Source organism: Cydia fagiglandana, chromosome 9 (genome assembly GCF_963556715.1).
Source record: "Cydia fagiglandana chromosome 9, ilCydFagi1.1, whole genome shotgun sequence".
NCBI lineage: Eukaryota > Metazoa > Arthropoda > Insecta > Lepidoptera > Tortricidae > Cydia > Cydia fagiglandana.
Window position 1 is genome coordinate 2,287,301 of NC_085940.1, and position 18,098 is coordinate 2,305,398.

The following is an 18,098-nucleotide window of genomic DNA, read 5'->3' on the forward strand; positions in this document are numbered from 1 at the left end:
AATTATTTCCCATTGTTTGTTCCTGAACATACGATTTACAAAAAAAATGGTAGGTTTTATCAAGTGGGATATAATTTCCCAATGTTTGTTCTCCACCTAAATTTTAATTGGTTTCCATAAATAAAAATAGATGCCCGTTTGCCTGTTGCACAAAAAAATCTGTGCCTGTTTTTGTTTTCTTTTTTCTTTTATTTATTTCTTTGTTTTTTGAAGATAACGTTAAAGGCTCATACTTGAATTCCAAGCAAAGCCGGGGGGAGCTACTAACTAGTAAAAAGTTCGTAACCGTATCGGACAATGGAAAACTATTTCCCACTTCATTCAAAATTTTGCTATTCTGTAACGGATAACGGGATATTATTTCCCACCGCTAAACCCCCCTTTACCCCCCACTAAAATTCTTTATATATATTTTTTCGTAATCTACGCACCCAAATTACCTAAAAACCATTCTTAGTTTTCAAAAATCTCATAAAAAGTGTTCCGTTTGATTAAGGGTTAAGATTCTAGCAAATCATTTTCTGTCAAGTGATATTGCGGGTTGCTTCTGTGTAGGTAAAATTTGAGAAAAATACACAATATATGATACTATTGATTAAAGCGGTGGTGGCCGAGTGGATCTGACGTCCGATTTTGAATTCGAAGGTCGCGGGTTCAAATCCTGGCCTATAACCGCGTAAAATCGAAGTTCGTCAATTGCGGGCATTTTTCTCTGTCACTCTAATTACGTCTTAATGAGAGTAAAAGCAATTTGCGAATTTCGATTTTCGCGGTAGAGGCGCTGGCTCGTACCAATGAGGTTTTTGGAACTTATGTACGGAATATAATTTCATTTTTTACCACTAGCTTTTCGGTGCAGGAAAACCTGCGGAAAACATCGTGAGGAAACCTGCATACGTCCGCGAAGAAATTCAAAGGTGTATGCGAAGTCCCCAAGCCGCATTGGGCCAGCGTGGGGACTATAGCCCAAACCTTCTCGTGCTTGAGAAGAGGCCAGTGGGACGTGTATACATAGGCTAAGTTTATTATTATTTTATTTATGTCATACTACTTATTAGGTTTTTTACCTTCGAAATAAGAAGAGAATAAGAAACAAAAAGAAAACTGCTTCGTTAATTAATATGAGCACGGACAAAGCTATTGGAAATGAACGCATAAAGGCTGGTAAAAGAATCTAATTACCTTCTGTCAGACATTGTGGTACCAGAGTTAATTAACTTTAGACTTTTGAATGCAACTTAGTACTACCGGCTTAAGGGCAGCGCATCTGATTGAAAAGCCCACCTCTACAGACATACAATACAGGCTTAAGCACTTTGAATATAGGAAAACGTGGGGTGGCTACACAGCGGGCGGGCCCTTACCACGCAACGCAAACGAACGGATAATTAGCCTTTTATCATATCCATTGACGCGCTGAGCTCACAACTCAGGCTGTATGTCCTTACAGAGAACGCAATGTATGCGTTGAGGTTTTAGGTGAAGTAGTAATAAAGGTAAGGGTGTTTCTGTCGACTTATACGTCGGTTTCGACTTTAGTCTGCTACCAACTCTCCGGGAGACCGCGCGTGCGGCAGCGGAGCCGAGATTCGTAACAAAGTAAAGTTTCGTGATTTGGAAAAAGGTTCATTTTCAAATTTAATCGTTGTTTCTATTGGCTACTCTTGGAAATTGTGAGGGAGATATAAAGGTTTGTTTATTTTACTAATTCATGGTCAAATATTTCAGTTATATTGTAGCCCCCTTATTCATAAACGCGCTACAAACCTCAATTAGCTAATAATCGTTTGTCTTTATCTGTAATTTTGACTTATTTATTCGTAAGAAAGGGATAAAACATAATTTAACTAAATCAGGCCCGTAAAGTTTTATGAATAAGGGGGTAGGTATATACTCGGAATCTTGATGACACATTTAAAACATTTGTTTGAGACGGTATGAGATTGTATGGTAGATACTATCTGCAATAGGGCCGATTTTTATTTTACACACATATAGTAACAGCACCAGTCATGGGACATTTAAGAGGAAATTTGGAGTATTTATGATATTTCCCGTATACATGTAAATGGTCTACCGCTTAGCGTGTTAAAAGATGAAAGTCCTATCCGTCTTTCATGTTTTAGGCATGTTGTATCAAAGATACAGCAATTAGTTTCCACATATTTAACAAATTAAAACTATGCCTTTTTTCTCCAGTCATGGACACCAAAGCTCCAGTAATGGGCCCCCGGTAATGGACGTGGATCCAGTAATGGGCCCCCTATAATGGACATTGCTCTATCAGTATAAAATATTGAAATGGGGAATAAGTTACGGCAAAAAAATCAATTTTGGGTATAAGCTTTTATCGCTGAATGTATTTTTCTTTCCACAGTCAATTATTATTGTATTAGATCCATCGAGACAATTCTAATATACCCAAACACAATTAGTTAGGGTTTATTGCGATAAAGTTCCCATGGCCACCTCCTGTCTCCATCATCAGATTAGGTCCATGTTATCATAATATTGCATTATCATCCGATTTGCATACTTAATTACGTACTTACACAAAATTTCAACTGAATCGGAAATCGAAAAGTGGCTCAAATTCAACTACCAAGATTGGACCCACACTAACTAACAGGGCAAGTTAAATAAAAGTTTGGAAAAACGATATTAATTTATCCGAAGTCCGAGAATACCTCCTGATTGACATATTTCGTAACTACATTTTACTTCTGCATTGTTTAAACATGAAATTATGGCATGGCAAGCATCATTCTGTCAATTGTCCCATCATAGGAGGTACGCAGTTTTACAGCTCCTATAATGGGATTGGGCCAAATACCACTATTTTTTTACATCTGTGGAGTCACAACATAGTGTGTTGTATACCTTATCTCATGGTAAATGCAATAAACAAAACACATTTTAGTTTTCATCAAATATTAATTAATTGAAATTTAATAAATTAACTCACCTCTCTTAGCGAAGTTGTTAAGAATTCGCAGTGGTATTTTTTTTCAGTGACACGACAACTTTTGGGTTGCCGCCAATTTCTTAAAAAGCAACCAAATTTAATGAAACTTCAAACTGAAACAGCTCTAGGACTCTTATTTATGATAATATACAGCCAGTGTTTATAAACTACTTTTAGATACTTATTTTAGAGGAAGTATGTTTTTTTGTCCCATTACTGGTTCCACGTCCATTATAGGGTCTACTACTATAGTTATTTTTCGTTAAAATTCGATAATATATGATGGAATACAGTATGTAAATAAACGAAAAACATTTACTCAAAACCGTTAATGTGTAGGTCACACTGACCAATTTTTACTATGGCACCGACCCCGAAATCGCGAAAAAATTTACTCTCCCATAGGAAATTTTACTGTATATTTATCCTACAAAATCTTGCTCTGAGTCTGAGTTTAGTAGAGTAACTCAATGTAAAATTACATGTAAGGTAAACGTACTAATGCTCGACATGCTAATGCCCAATAGATGACACCCTGCTGCCACCTCTATCTCTATTGACAATGACTTAAGTTTCAAAATGACATGTACTGGGATCGCGTCGAACGCCAGTACGTTTACCTTACATACATTTTTTATGTCCCAAATTGAGATTTAGTATTTATTCCGCCCAGATGAGGAGCTAAAGATTTACCTTTTTATCAAAATATGACGAAAAAAGAGATTAAGTACAAGAAAATAGAAATCAGCCCATTAAGTAAAAATCTAAACTACCAAAACTATTATGATTTATTGAGAGCGCTTAGTGAAAAAACCGGACAAGTGCGAGTCGGACTCGCCCACCGAGGGTTCCGTACTTTTTAGTATTTGCAGCGGCAACAGAAATACATCATCTGTGAAAATTTCAACTGTCTAGCTAGCGGTTCGTGAGATACAGCCTGGTGACAGACGGACGGACGGACGGACGGACGGACAGCGGAGTCTTAGTAATAGGGTCCCGTTTTACCCTTTGGGTACGGAACCCTAAAAATTAGTCTCATCTTACTTCTGTAAAACGAAATTATTTCTAACGAATTGAAACCTCATTAAGTGGAAGTGGAACAAGAACCTTATTATGTATATTTTTTGAACTGTAAAAGAAAATTTAAAAAAAAGATTTATAATCTTATATGTAAATAGTATATAAATAAATATATATACAAGAATTGCTTGTTTAAAGATACTATTTACATATAAGATTATAAATCTGTTTTGAATTTTCTTTTACAGTTCATTAATAATTATTGTATACATATTTATATATATATGTATATACAATATTTATTATTATACCTACGCTTTTATTCTCATTAAATTGTGCCTACTTAGATATTAATGGCTTGTTGTGTTTGTGTTCTACACAATATATTACACAAGGTTATTGCCTGAGACATTAATTTTGCTTCATAAATAACTTATTACCTGCCTTATTACGATAAGGAGGTAATAACTTATTTACGTAGACACATATTGGACCCAAACGTAGGTATTAGGTACCTATACCGGGTGTGGCCTGTAATACGAGCAAAAAAATTTACTGTAGGCTATTCTCTTCATACTGACCAACATTTGTTCAGCAACTTTTAAAAATAACCTGTGAGTTGATTTTTAATACACTTTAAAGTTTATTCTAAGACGCAATGTATTGCGAATTTTTTTGTGTTTAAGCCTTGACAAGTAACGTCAATCACAATGATATGGCGTGGCGATGGCGTCCATTGAAGATAATATTTATTTTGTATGAAAAATAGGGACACTAAATACCTCATAATTTTTAAAAGTTGTTGAACAAAAGTGTCATCGTTTGAGGAGTACAATCTATGTTTTAATTATTTGCTCATGTTATAGGCTACACCCGGTATAAGTTACGGTGATGTTAGAAGGTTGATTAAACTCAAGTTTATCCTGGTATAACTAGTATTACCCGATGCTTTTGGGTAAAGTCCGAAAATTTAAACAACATTGAATCTGTATTCCGCCGCATACATATAGATCTACCCAACACTGGCTGGGTAATGTTATAGGTAGATGTTGCATCATCACTTCAGACATTACCATCCCAGTGTTGGGTTGGGTACACCTAGATGTAAACGGGTAAACGCCGAATACAAATTAAAGTTGATTTAATTTTCCCAAAAGGCTTGACTAATGCTAGGTTATACCCAGGTAAAATTAAGTGTAGTTAAATTCATGATGTTTTCTTTGGAAACTTTGGAGGAAATTGACAGATACATCGCCCGCGTCAAGGTCGCAGTAGGTAATGTAGCTGTAGTTGCCACCCGGACGTCACTTCATTGATTTGAAAAAACCGGGCAAGTGCGAGTCGGACTCGCGCACGAAGGGTTCCGTACCATAATGCAAAAAAAGGCAAAAAAAAACGGTCACCCATCCAAGTACTGACCCCGCTCGACGTTGCTTAACTTCGGTAAAAAATCACGTTTGTTGTATGGGAGCCCCACTTAAATCTTTATTTTATTCTATTTTTTAGTATTTGTTGTTATAGCGGCAACAGAAATACATCATATGTGAAAATTTCAACTGTCTATCTATCACGGTTCGTGAGATACAGCCTGGTGACAGACGGACGAACGGACGGACGGACAGCAGAGTCTTAGTAATAGGGACCCGTTTTACCCTTTGGGTATGGAACCCTAAAAAGAACATTAAATTTAAAATCTCGTCCTCGTCTGTAATTACGACATAATGTTGTTGTGCGCGTGACTCTATGGCCGAAACAGGCCTATAACCGCGAAAATCGAAGTTCGCAAGTTGCGGGCATTTTTCTCTGTCACTCTAATTACGCCTTCATTGGAGTAAAAGAGAAAGATCCCCGCAATTTGCGAATTTCGGTTTTCGCGGTAGCGCCTCAGATGTAGTGCATAATTGTTTTCCGTGGTATTTTCTTGGAAACTTTTATATTTGTCATGCTACTTCAGTCAACCTCAGTACGTTTTGTATCGAGACTAACTGAAATAGCAAGACATACGTTTCCGTGAAAATACGACGGAAAATAACTATGCACTACATCAGTGCCCTGTTTATCAAAAGCTTGTAACTTGTAATACAAGTGGAAGTCCCTTTTTGACAGCTTTTATTAGAAAGGGACTTCCACTCGTATTACAAGTCACAAGCTTTTGATAAACGGGCCCCTGTACCTATATTAATCTTGTATGTAATTTTACATTTAGCACAGTCCGTCTGTATTAAATTAATTCGAATATGAGAGTTAAAATATAATACAAATTTAATTCGAAACCCATTCAAGTGCAGACAATGTAAATTAAAAGTACTTAAACTCCATTAATAAAAGGTCAAAACATTTCAATTAATGAGGAATAAGGTCAACGACGTTTGTTCAAAACGAGTTTTAGCAAAAACCTTAAATACTGTTAAAATTAATGTTATATTAAAAAGGAAATTCAATGTGAAAAGCGGCAGGTGCACGGATTGAATGAGAGAAAGAAAGGTCCACATTTTAAACCTCAAGGCGCGGAAAGGTCGACATAAATTAAAAGTTGGACCAACTGTGGCTTACTTTGAGTACTAGAACCCTATTCTGATTAGACAACTTTTAACGGATTTGAGCTTGTTTTGATACGACCCTTGAAGCTCACGATGAAAGTGACGCGAAATGTAGTGAAAGTTGTGCGTCAGAAGCACGCCTAATACCATGACAATCGTCGAGGTCGTATCAAAACCATTACATTAGAATCGACATCCTATTTTCCTGTGCTGAGTTTGTGTTGAGAAAAATCTGTTATGAGCTATAGTTACTACCTACTTTTGAAATTCTTCAATATTTTTTTCTAACATTTCGTAACAAAGGATCACATTATTAACATGTTTGGAACGAAGTTCCTTAGGTATAATTTTAATAGAAATCACCAACTGTTTGGGAGCTAAAATGTTTGTCTGTGATAAATCCACATTTTAATCCTCAAGGCGTGGAAGGGTCGATTAAAAGTCGGATCAACTGTGGCTTATTTACTGACTTTGCGTACTAGTCTTACGTGCTGAGCGGCTACCGAGAAAACCGAAATTCGCAAATTGCGGGGATCTTTCTCTTTTAGGGTAGAAAGGGGTAATGGGGATCACTTAAGCAAGAATTAATATAAAAAAATAAAATGAAACGAAATCTTTATTGCAACCGCCTCATAACAAAATCTACTTAATTGACTATTATTTGAGATCAATAATCGTCACATTACTAATCATCTTTGGCAAATATGAAAGTTACAAAAATTAACTGTTTTGACTCCCATTGCACAGAGGTATGGGCTATTGTGGTCACCTTGCGGGTAATGAGGATCATACAAAAATCCATCTTCTTCTATAAGTTTCACTGCTTTTTCCAATGTGTCAGAAGACCAGGAAGCTTTTGTGGTAGTTCTGACTCGTACTTTCGGCATCTGAAACCAAAATAACAAATTATATTATACCTTTTACATTGCGGGCAATGGGGGTCACCTGATCCTCATTACCCACAAGTATTTTATGAAGAAAAAAAAATAAACACATGATACGTGTTAACAGCACGCGAGATTTAACTATGAAATCGGTACACTTAATGCACAAGTAAAGACATAAAAAAGTCACATATAAGTACATCAATAATTATAGTACTTACCGTCTATTTTGCGTACGTAAAAATTTACATCGGCGAGCCGCAAAAACAAAACACACCTCTTAATCCCGATGCCGTCGCCATACTGGCGCGGCGCTGTCGCAGCGCTAGCGCGGGGCCAGAGGGGGGCGGGAACGCCCGTAAACGTATTTCTAGTGTTTGTAGTTTTGGAGATGTGTGGGTGACCACCATTACCCGCTGACTCCCATTACCCGGTCTTCCCCTACTCCAACGAACGCGTAATTAGAGTGACAGAGAAAAATCCCCGCAATTTGCGAACTTCGATTTTCGCGGTTATAGCCCTGAGGTTGCTACGAGGAATATCTGTTATAAGTCTTAGTCCCACTGGCACCGTTCCACTAACCCGAGGTTAACCGATTAAAATTGGCGTTACCGTGGTTACCAGTACAATTTGACACTAGGTTAACGCTTTAACCGCTTAATCCCGGGTTAGTGGAATGGTGCAACTGGACCTTACTTGGTTAATTTCTCTAGATATTTGACTAAGTCTTTCTGACAATGGACCACTCCTTTAAAGATTTTTTAGCTTACAAAGGGACAAAGTTGTCTTTTAACTCCTCGTGCTAATATTGATACTCAAGCAAGCGAAAGATTTCTATATTCGATAAGTGGAATATTGAGAGTATGTGTTGAGTAATGTACACAGAGAGGTATATTGGTACCTACCGATTACCGTTGCTAAAATTGTAATAGGTTTGCTTCTACTTTCCTTATGCGCACTGCCAAGGAATGGAATTCCTTGCCGGCGTCTATATTTCCGTGTTCTTATAACCCGGCAACCTTCAAATCAAGAGTGAACACTGAACAGGCACCTTCTGGGCGAGCTCGCTCCATCGTAGGCCACGTCTACGCCTCGGCTAGTCTGTGGCCATGAGTAAGCCCATTCATAATAAAAAAAAAGGTACATAGAATTTATAGCGAGTCGAAGTATTTTTATACAAAAATACTTGAATGTACATGTCAAAGAACCCCGCAGAAAACATAGGGAAAAACTGGTTTCAGTTAAATCTCACGAAATTTTAGTATGATGTTAATTTGGCTCTCCTGATTATGTTTTTGTATGGGCACAACTCTCTCAGAAGTATACTTTCAGAAATAATCAAGAATATAATTTTCTATTTACGCGACATGTTTTCTAAAATCGATATATCTAGACACGCGGCAGCGTGTCAAGCCAAGTTCAAGCAAAGGAACTGGCTAGCCAGCGCCGAGTGTAATATTACACGAACCACTTGGTGCCACTTTTGACCCTTCTATAACTCAAAACATCTTCGACGTAAACACATAAAACTACGTGTGTTTAATTATATCCATAAGGATATCTAGAAGCCCAAATTTCATGAAGCTAGCTCAAACGGTTATAAAGGTATGAAGGTCAAAAAGTCGTAAATTTTAAGACTGACTTATGACTTATAGTACCTAAACCTAACCTACTTCCAGATGACCTAGAAGGATGAAATTTGGAATCCAGCTTGGTTATTGTGTGTAACCGTAGGAAAAAATCTAAAATTAAAATAAAGTTAAAAAATAGGGGGGGTCCCCATACAAAAAAAACCACTTTTTATTGGGACTGACATATAAGTACCTAAACCTAACCTACTTCCAGATGACCTAGAAGGATAAAATTTGGAATCCAGCTCGGTTATTGTGTGTAACCGTAGGAAAAAATCTAAAATTAAAATAAAGTTAAAAAATAGGGGGGGTCCCCATACAAAAAAACCACTTTTTATTGGGACTGACATATAAGTACCTAAACCTAACCTACTTCCAGATGACCTAGAAGGATGAAATTTGGAATCCAGCTCGGTTATTGTGTGTAACCGTAGGAAAAAATCTAAAAATAAAATAAAGTTTAAAAATAGGGGGGGTCCCCATACAAAAAAACCATTTTTTATTGGGACTGATATAAAACCTAACCTACTTCCAGATGACCTAGAAGGATGAAATTTGGAATCCAGCTCGGTTATTGTGTGTAAGCGTAGGAAAAAATCTAAAAATAAAAAAAAAGTTAAAAAATAGGGGGGGTCTTCATACAAAAAAATATTTTTTTATTGTAGCGTTGGAACCGTTACAAGCAGATATTTGAAACTACCCCAATATATGTATTATTATATTTGCTATATTAAAATAAAGTTTAGTCAAAAAATAAGTGGTGCCCCATACAAAAAACTTTTAATACGCTCTAAACAACCGGCCAACGGTGTGTCGTCGGCGGCGCGCGGTACCACATAATTATACAAAGAACAGAAGTAAAAACCATACAGCGGAAACACAAGAAAAAACATTAAATCTCAATACCTGCCTAGTTTTCTTTACAAAAAGTATTGATATCCCACCAAAAACATAAATGTAAAAAAGGAGAGCCAAGTTCAATACAAAAATTATGCTTGGCTGTGGGGCTCCCCGCAAAAAGAATGGAGATCTAAATGAGTGCCACTGCCAAGTTCTATGCAAAATCCAAATATGTATTTATAGGAACAAAATAACATTATAAACAAGTATTAAACTCTATTTCTTTGCTTTAATGGATACCTATAACAATACCTGGCCAAGCCAAATCTAACCTACTTTAAGATCTCACATTTTTTTAAATAACAGCAATTGTTATAGGTATCCATTAAAGCAAAGAAATAGAGTTTAATACTTGTTTATAATGTTATTTTGTTCCTATAAATACATATTTGGATTTTGCATAGAACTTGGCAGTGGCACTCATTTAGATCTCCATTCTTTTTGCGGGGAGCCCCACAGCCAAGCATAATTTTTGTATAGAACTTGGCTCTCCTTTTTTACATTTATGTTTTTGGTGGGATTGTTATGACACGCACTGACAGTTATTGACGATATAAGGTGTAGTGTAGTAAACGAAGCAAGTTGTTGTATGGAGACCCATGCATTAATTTCTCAGTCGATGAAATTTTGCTTGGTTATTGTATAGTATGAGCCGAATCTAACATATAAATATCCAAAAAAAAAAAACCACTCCTAAGTTAGGTATTTATACGTAAAAATACAAATCTGTTTATATATTGAACCGAGTAATTCCTCCGTCCAAAAATATTTTACCAAATAAGTTATTTGTATCAGTATGTGATACTAGAAAAAAATCTAAAACTTTTGTCAAACATGAGAATATTTTTTTTACGATAATTCCTTTTTTGGCGCTCATTTTCATCGGAAAATTGCTCTGCCATTTTTTCCTTCTTATATGATCTTAGAATATAATTTGGCGTAGTGGGTAAGAAAATCCAAAAAAAAATGCATTCCCAAGTTTATGTATTTTAGAACTATAAAAACTGAGAGTGGAAAATTTCTCAGCCTGATTTCTTTTTAAATATATACTAAGTAGTCACGTATATACTTAAATCCAAAATATCCAAAAGAACTGTCATCCCTTGTACACCCCGCTCCCTATACACTGCTCCCGATATGTTTAGTTTTGAATACGCTCGTTATTTTTTTTGATGTTTTTATAGTTGAATGGAAAGAAAACTGTGAACTTAATTCAATAAATAAAATGGATAGAGAAATTTTCCACAGCGAGTAAAAAGGCAATTTCTGAAAAAAAGTATAGTTACATGGTAAATTTTTTAGATTTTCAATTTGTATGTATAAATCGGCAATAAAATGGCATTCCAGTGAAAAAATTAGACTGAGCAATTTTCCGGTCCAAGCCACGCCAAAAAATTATATTTTGTTAATATTGGTATTTCTGCGGGGATTTTTTTTTTGATATTTCATATATTGTTGCAATACGTTACATGAACATGTCCGGAGAAGAAACTTAAACGGAGCAATTTTCCGTAAAAAGATATTAACGATTTAAGACTTTAGGTATTTACTTAAATACTATTATTATTATTCTTTGGAAATTTAAATACAATATTTTTTTATTTATTGATATTATCATACTGTAAAGCGTTTTCTGGCTGAGGAATTACTGCGGGGTCCACTACCTTTATTTACTACACTAGTGCAGCCAACAACTGTCAGGAGGAGGAATTACGTAAAAATGGTTAACAAATACATATTTTGTATCAAACAATTACATTAATTATTTCTGAAAGTATACTTCTGAGAGAGTTGTGCCCATACAAAACAATAATCAGGAGAGCCAAATTAACATCTTACAAAAATTTCGTGAGATTTAACTGAAACCACTTTTTCCCTATATTTGCTGCGGGGTCCTTTCATATTTTAGAATGTACGTTTTAAAACTTGTTTGTAATAATATAGCAGTTTAGTTTGTGCGACTCTAATTGTTGTTATTACTCAAAGAGCCTTTAATAATTATAATGTTGAGCTATTATTACTATTTAACAAGAAACGTGACAATTACACCAATTTCCCACCAACAACACGTTAATTGTTGTTTCCAAATTACCACATCGTTACCTCCTCGTTAGCTCCTCCTCTATTAAAGGAAACATTTTCAACACTTGTCGTACATGATAGCCTTGCTTCAGCACATATGAGTCGTAATAGCCATTTAGAAATCCACTTATACGTAATTGTATACTGTAATCTCTCTAAATTCCAAATTCTAACTGGTTTTTCAATGTAATATTTAAAACTTCCGCGTTTTGAACATACAATAACTCACATTTATGGACGGGAAACGTCGGTAAATAAAGGTAATTGAATAAATTTCGCGTTAGACCCGTCTATAAATGTGAGTTAATATGTGGTTTTTTAATGGCTAAATGGGTGACGAGTGAGACTACCTGATATCCCCGGAATCAATAAATTTAAATCTGGAATGCACAGGAAAAGTTAGCAGAAATAGTGTTGTTTTACTTTTTAGCTAATTAGTCAATTTTAACGTTCAGGAGCATTACCATGATGTCCTTATTGCGATTCTGTTTAGGTTAGGATTACCTAGGACCTAAACTGAATTACTAAAGGACTGAGCTATATAAGTCGCATAACTTCGTCCCATTCAGTTAATCTATGAAAATTTAAACTGTCTAGCTATCAAAGTTCATAAGATACAGCCTGGTGACAAGCAGACGGATATATAGACGGACAGCGGAGTCTTAGTAACAGGGCCCCGTTTTTACCCTTTGGGTACGGAGAACCCTAAAAAGGTGTTGGATCAATAACCCGAGAGCTGTATAAATCCTGTTTCCAATATAAATAAAATACAAATAGTTCTCGTTACCAGGTATCATCCTGTCTGTGTGCAGTGAAAATACTACAGTTTTACAATATCTAAAACAGTTTCCGTTCATAGGGCTGATATATTTATACCTGTACCTACATTGTGCGGTCGGGGGCCGATTCTACTCGTATTTGAAAAAAATAAATAATTGGTTTTCATCTTGTTTTGTAGGTCGTGATTATATGCAATCAGAAATCGTCCCTTTATGTACAGTTCTTACCAACCGGCTGGAGACGGGCCGCGCCGGGTTTTCAATATTATAAATCCGCATATAATGTGTATAGTAATGTAATAGGCATATGCCTATACATTATGTATTGTAGAAGCGATGGCGTCCGCCTGGAGCCGGTCGCGTCCGCGAGCAGCCAGTAGCTTGCTATACCTGTCACCGGCAATAATATGTTACACAACGAAGGCCGCAAAAATATCTGACACGATCTTATTTGTGGAGCCATAAGAGCGTGTCACATATTTTTGCGGCCTTCGAAGAGTAGGTAGCATATTATTGCAGGGGACTGTGAAATGCACCGACCCCGTTTGGTGGAAATCGTACTTAAGACATTTCACTCGCACTTACTGATTCGCGTCGCTAATAATTCTCGAGGACAAGACTGAAGGTCATATCAAAATGAGACTAAAAACTTGTGAAATTATTGAAAGATAATCGGCCTCTGTGAATTCAAATATACGCAAGAGAAATCACAAAAGAGGTGTTGGAGCAACATAACAACAGTTACAATAAATCCCGTGTCCGATGGAAATACTAGCCTCCAGTAGAAACACCAGGTTTCCTGGTATCGACCTGTCTGGGTGCACCGAGCGAAAAGACTAGATATTGCAATTTTCAACGCTATCGGTTTCCGTCCGCACGGCTGACTGATATCAAGAGATATACAGGGTGTTTGGTACATCGTTTGCCAAATTAAAACGGCGGTCGAGTCATTTGCTATCTTCTCGTGCCTAGAAAAACAAAATTGGTCCATGGTTTTTTTACTAATATGCAAGTAAAAATTTGAAATTTACAAATAACTGGCATAGCCGTGAAAAAAAGAATTAAGTACGCCAAATTAAAAATTTCTAGGCCTGAGAAGATAGCAAATGACTCAATCTAGCTGCCGTTTTAATTTGGCAAACGATGTACTAAACACCCTGTAGGTATTCTGATGATGATGATGATAAGTAGTAATTACCTCTACCTGCCCATCTGCCTGGCCTGTTCTTACCTCTATAATAATTGTCTTTGTTTATGTTAATGTACATTTATTGTAAACTACGTGTATATGAGGTGTGCAATAAAGGGTATTGTAGGTGGTCTAAGACTGCGCACTTAAGGTTTGAGACGTGATAAAATAAAAACAAACGGTATAAATGAAATCAACTTTTGTTATTTTCTTCCCGAATAACAAGACAACATAATTTTAAATACTATTTGTAGATGAGATTAATCAATCTTGATATATTAGAGCATAATTGAAAAATGAGAAATGCGCATTCTTACACTACCTGTGTTGTAAGAATGCGCAGCAAGATGTGTAAGACTGCGCGGGTAGGGTAAGAATGCGCGATACCCAAAAAGGCTATAATTATTTACATAAGTCACAAGCAAAAGCGGCAGCACCCGTGTACGTTGTGCATTGTTTATGCCACCATTCATTACAAGCGATGCACGCGATCCTGTCTTCAGTAATAGGATCTTTATACCTAGATCTCGCCACATCACGGGCCTGCCTAAGAGGGTCAACATGATTTATAGCAACATATCTTGGCTTGTAGATTGCGCTTGATGTGTATCTTTGCTTTCAGCAAAATTAGCCTCATTATATCGTTCTATAATATAGATTACAGAATTAGCCAAGAAATCGGCTTCAGTGAATACCTCAGGATTATAAGGCGATATTCCTGTAGTTTTAAAACTTTCAGCATCACCTGCGGGGTTTGCAGCTTTGAGACAAGCTGTTGTGAAGATTTTACACATTTGGTATACAGTTATAGTTCTTCCTGGGTTATTTCTGAGCCCTTTTTCATATTCATGTGGAAATGGATGTGCAAGACTGCGCGCGCATTTTTACACGGTTGTACCATGCGCATTCTTACACATTCCTTCATTTTCACTAAAGCATACTGGTAACGCCACCGATGTAAAATGACGTGAACTAGCGACTCCCATTCAAACGCGCAATCGCATACGCGATGCAAATTCAAGATCTCATCTTTTAATATACTTAAGACAATTAGTGACAATACATTTAAATTGAAGAAAAATAAGATCAACATGTGATAAAAATTTCAAACTCACCTAGAGTGTCGTATTTTCACAGTAAACAAAATTAATTCCTGGGGCAATAATAGGTGCCATTACAGTTTAAAACAACACTGAAGTTAGCCACGAACTTCACTTTGAATCTAAGTTATGACGTATGCGCATTCTTATCGACCGCGCAGTCTTAGACCACCCTACCCTATTGTAATTTCGAGTTATCAATTTGCAATGAATACGATCATATCTATTATAAATTGATAACAAGAAATAACTATCTGAATAGACCTCCAGCACATTACAACATGAGAGCTATTCTTACTAAAGGGCTATAAAAATATTTTGCTCTCCCACTAGGCCAATGAAATTGATAAAAAAAAAGTGTTTTGAGGAATTAATTCCTGGCAAGCTGGAAATCGTTTTAATAACTTTGGTCCTAAATTCGTGGAATCCCTAGGGAGTAATGGCTATGTCTTTCATGATCCATAACTCACGCGGGGACAATGTAGATCTTTATCCTTCAGTACGCCTGCATGAAATAAGATCTTTCCCGAGCAAGTGTGATGAAAAGTGAAAATTAAACTCCCTTTTGAAGTACTGTATTTAATTTAATTAAAATTTCTTTATTAAAGACAACATATGGTCGATACGTTTGTTAGTTATTGCTTATAATTTATGTTAGGTCAACAGTAACCTAATTAAATATTTAATAATTTATAATCAAATAAACATAAAAAAGCCTTTATTTCTAGAAACTGAAAAAAAAAATTACCTACAAGCTTAGTACTTTCCCAGTTTAAACACATATATTTATTTATTTGGATAGAACTACTGGGTAACAGCAAAAAGAATAGATAGTATAGAGGGGTCCTGTCATTGTAAATTTTGTAGTCACAGTACATTTACTGCCATCTATCGACACACGACTAAAACTCAAAATGAAAACGTATAAAAATATCAAAAAAATGTATATACTTATATGGATAAATGATTTTATTATTTTTATATCATTTTGATCCATGTTCATTCACTGATATGATAAAATTGTTAAATATGAAACGGTGTCGTCACGCCGTCTAGCCGAGGATAGGCTAAAGGAGTGTGCGGCATCTATCCGAGAATGACTTTTTCTTGATTTCAGAGGCACGTTTTTTCCTTAGACTTTATTCATCTTATACGAAGTTACATATATGTCTTTCATGTCTTTGGTAACAGTGAGTGAGTGATTAGATTATGTTTGTCTCAAACTAACCTAACTTTTCGTTGTTGCAGGTGGAAATTGAGAAGAGGAATCATGTCACGTCTCAAACCATTCACATGTTGCCTGATTATTGTATTCACTACGTTTATAGGTAATATACTTCTTCATATTATTATTGATCATAAATAACACTTGCACTGCGTGGGCTATCAAAATCGCCGCAGACTTTTCTTGGTCTAACTCTACTAACTAATTATCTAATCGATATATGATTTACTTTGTACCTATATGTCTAAGAACAACAGTAATTTAATATCAATGAAATTCTACATTATACCTTTACATGTACATACTTAGGTACTTCCTTAATTCGTTCGTGTATATTTTAAAAATATTCATGGCTTTATGTTTTTGTTCACAGATGAGGGTAATGGAAAATGGAAAAGTAAAAACAGAGAAAATCTCCAGAGAGATATCGCTGTGTTCCAGGAAATGGCGGGTAATAATATTAGACATTTATTTGATTGAAGGGACACTTTGATGGCTTTATTATAAATTTTCTGATATTTTATAACATAATTTATATTTTTTTACGTGATTAATCTTATATTTTTTCTACCTTTGAAATTTCTAAGACTGTCTTTACCTTATTTGTGATAAAATATTTAATTTATATTTACATATAAATTTGTTTACAGAAAAGATTGAAGATGAAATAGAAGATATTTACGACGAATATTCTGACAACTGGGTCAAGAACGAAGAATTTTCTAATGAAGAAGAAACATTAGACATGTCTGATGTAGACAATGTTCAGGAAGTTAAAAATAATATCAATATCCTCAATTTGATAAGCAATAATACGAAGAATCTAACCGAAAGCAAAGACAGACCTCTGCCTGAAACTTCCAAGGTAAATGGGACGCCTACAATTGATACAATAAAAATAAGTACGACTGAAAAAGCTAACGTACTTCGCTCAAAATGGCCAAGATTTGAAGATATTTTGCTGGACATTGGCAAAAAATACGATTGGAAAAATGACAGATGGATTAAAGTAAAAAAGAAAGCCAACCAATCTAGTGGAGAAAAACATATAGCATTCCATGAGAGACATTTTAGCTACAAAACTGTGAAATTAAATAGAAGTAAGAGTAGACGTAACGTCGTGATAGCAGTCACGGCGGTAAGATAGGACGTGCCAAGTCATCTGGCTCTCTTTGGTAGAAATATCTAAATTCTATTTTTATTAGTCGCTGCGGGACCAAAGCGTCGTCTAGTCGATAATTTAATATTGAATCGTAGCTACAAAGTGATTATATTTAGCAGTTTTGTATCGATGACAAGTTAGGTATTCTGTAATATTCTTCTCGTCGTCGTAGTCAAGTGCCATTTTGAATAAACCAGACCCCATTGTATTTAAAGCCTAAAAACATTTCGCAATTGCTTAAAAGTCAGTAAAAACACCTTAATAAGTTAAGTAGATATTTCATCTCTAATATACGTACATAAATAATTACTCTCCGTGTGGATAAATGGACAGGGATGGTGTTAAGAGATTCTTCAAAACATGTTACACAATAAATTATTATTTACACCTGTCGTGTATTATTAAAACAAATCTCCTTTACCATGAAACAACAAAATGAATGATCCCAAACCAAAGCAAGCAGAGTAATTTTCACAGGTAAATTCAGAAAAGGGTCTTCTTTCGTAAATATTAAGATTCAATTTTCTACACTCCCTGTCAAGGAATGGAAACAGGGTGTAAGGTGAAATAATTGACTTATTTATCATACTCATCCCTGACCTCTTTTTCGACTCCCGTCTT

The 18,098-nt window shown here is 35.6% G+C and overlaps 1 protein-coding gene and 1 long non-coding RNA gene across 2 annotated transcripts; one reads left to right on the forward strand and one right to left on the reverse strand.

The window, feature by feature from the left end:
• The first annotated feature begins 1,479 nt into the window (after window positions 1–1,479).
• On the forward strand, window positions 1,480–17,864 carry LOC134667597 (uncharacterized). The gene is made up of 4 exons (XM_063525029.1): window positions 1,480–1,690; window positions 16,339–16,418; window positions 16,689–16,766; window positions 16,966–17,864. Exons 2-4 carry the CDS (start codon window positions 16,361–16,363, stop codon window positions 17,460–17,462), a joined length of 633 nt encoding a protein of 210 aa, XP_063381099.1. The 5' UTR covers window positions 1,480–1,690; window positions 16,339–16,360; the 3' UTR covers window positions 17,463–17,864.
• Window positions 7,124–7,845, reverse strand: LOC134667596 (uncharacterized). The gene is made up of 2 exons (XR_010098660.1): window positions 7,631–7,845; window positions 7,124–7,412 (listed from the first exon to the last, which is right to left on the reverse strand). It is a non-coding gene; the product is annotated as an uncharacterized LOC134667596 (long non-coding RNA).
• Window positions 17,865–18,098: the final 234 nt, after the last annotated feature.

What these genes read in the sequence shown, in the direction of transcription:
- LOC134667597 (XM_063525029.1), top strand. Translation starts at nt 16,361, where the DNA reads ATGTCACGTCTCAAACCATTCACATGTTGCCTGATTATTGTATTCACT. An exon ending in TGTATTCACTACGTTTATAG is followed by an intron (nt 16,419 to 16,688) that starts GTAATATACTTC and finishes TTTTGTTCACAG; the next exon opens with ATGAGGGTAATGGAAAATGG. An exon ending in TGTGTTCCAGGAAATGGCGG is followed by an intron (nt 16,767 to 16,965) that starts GTAATAATATTA and finishes ATTTGTTTACAG; the next exon opens with AAAAGATTGAAGATGAAATA.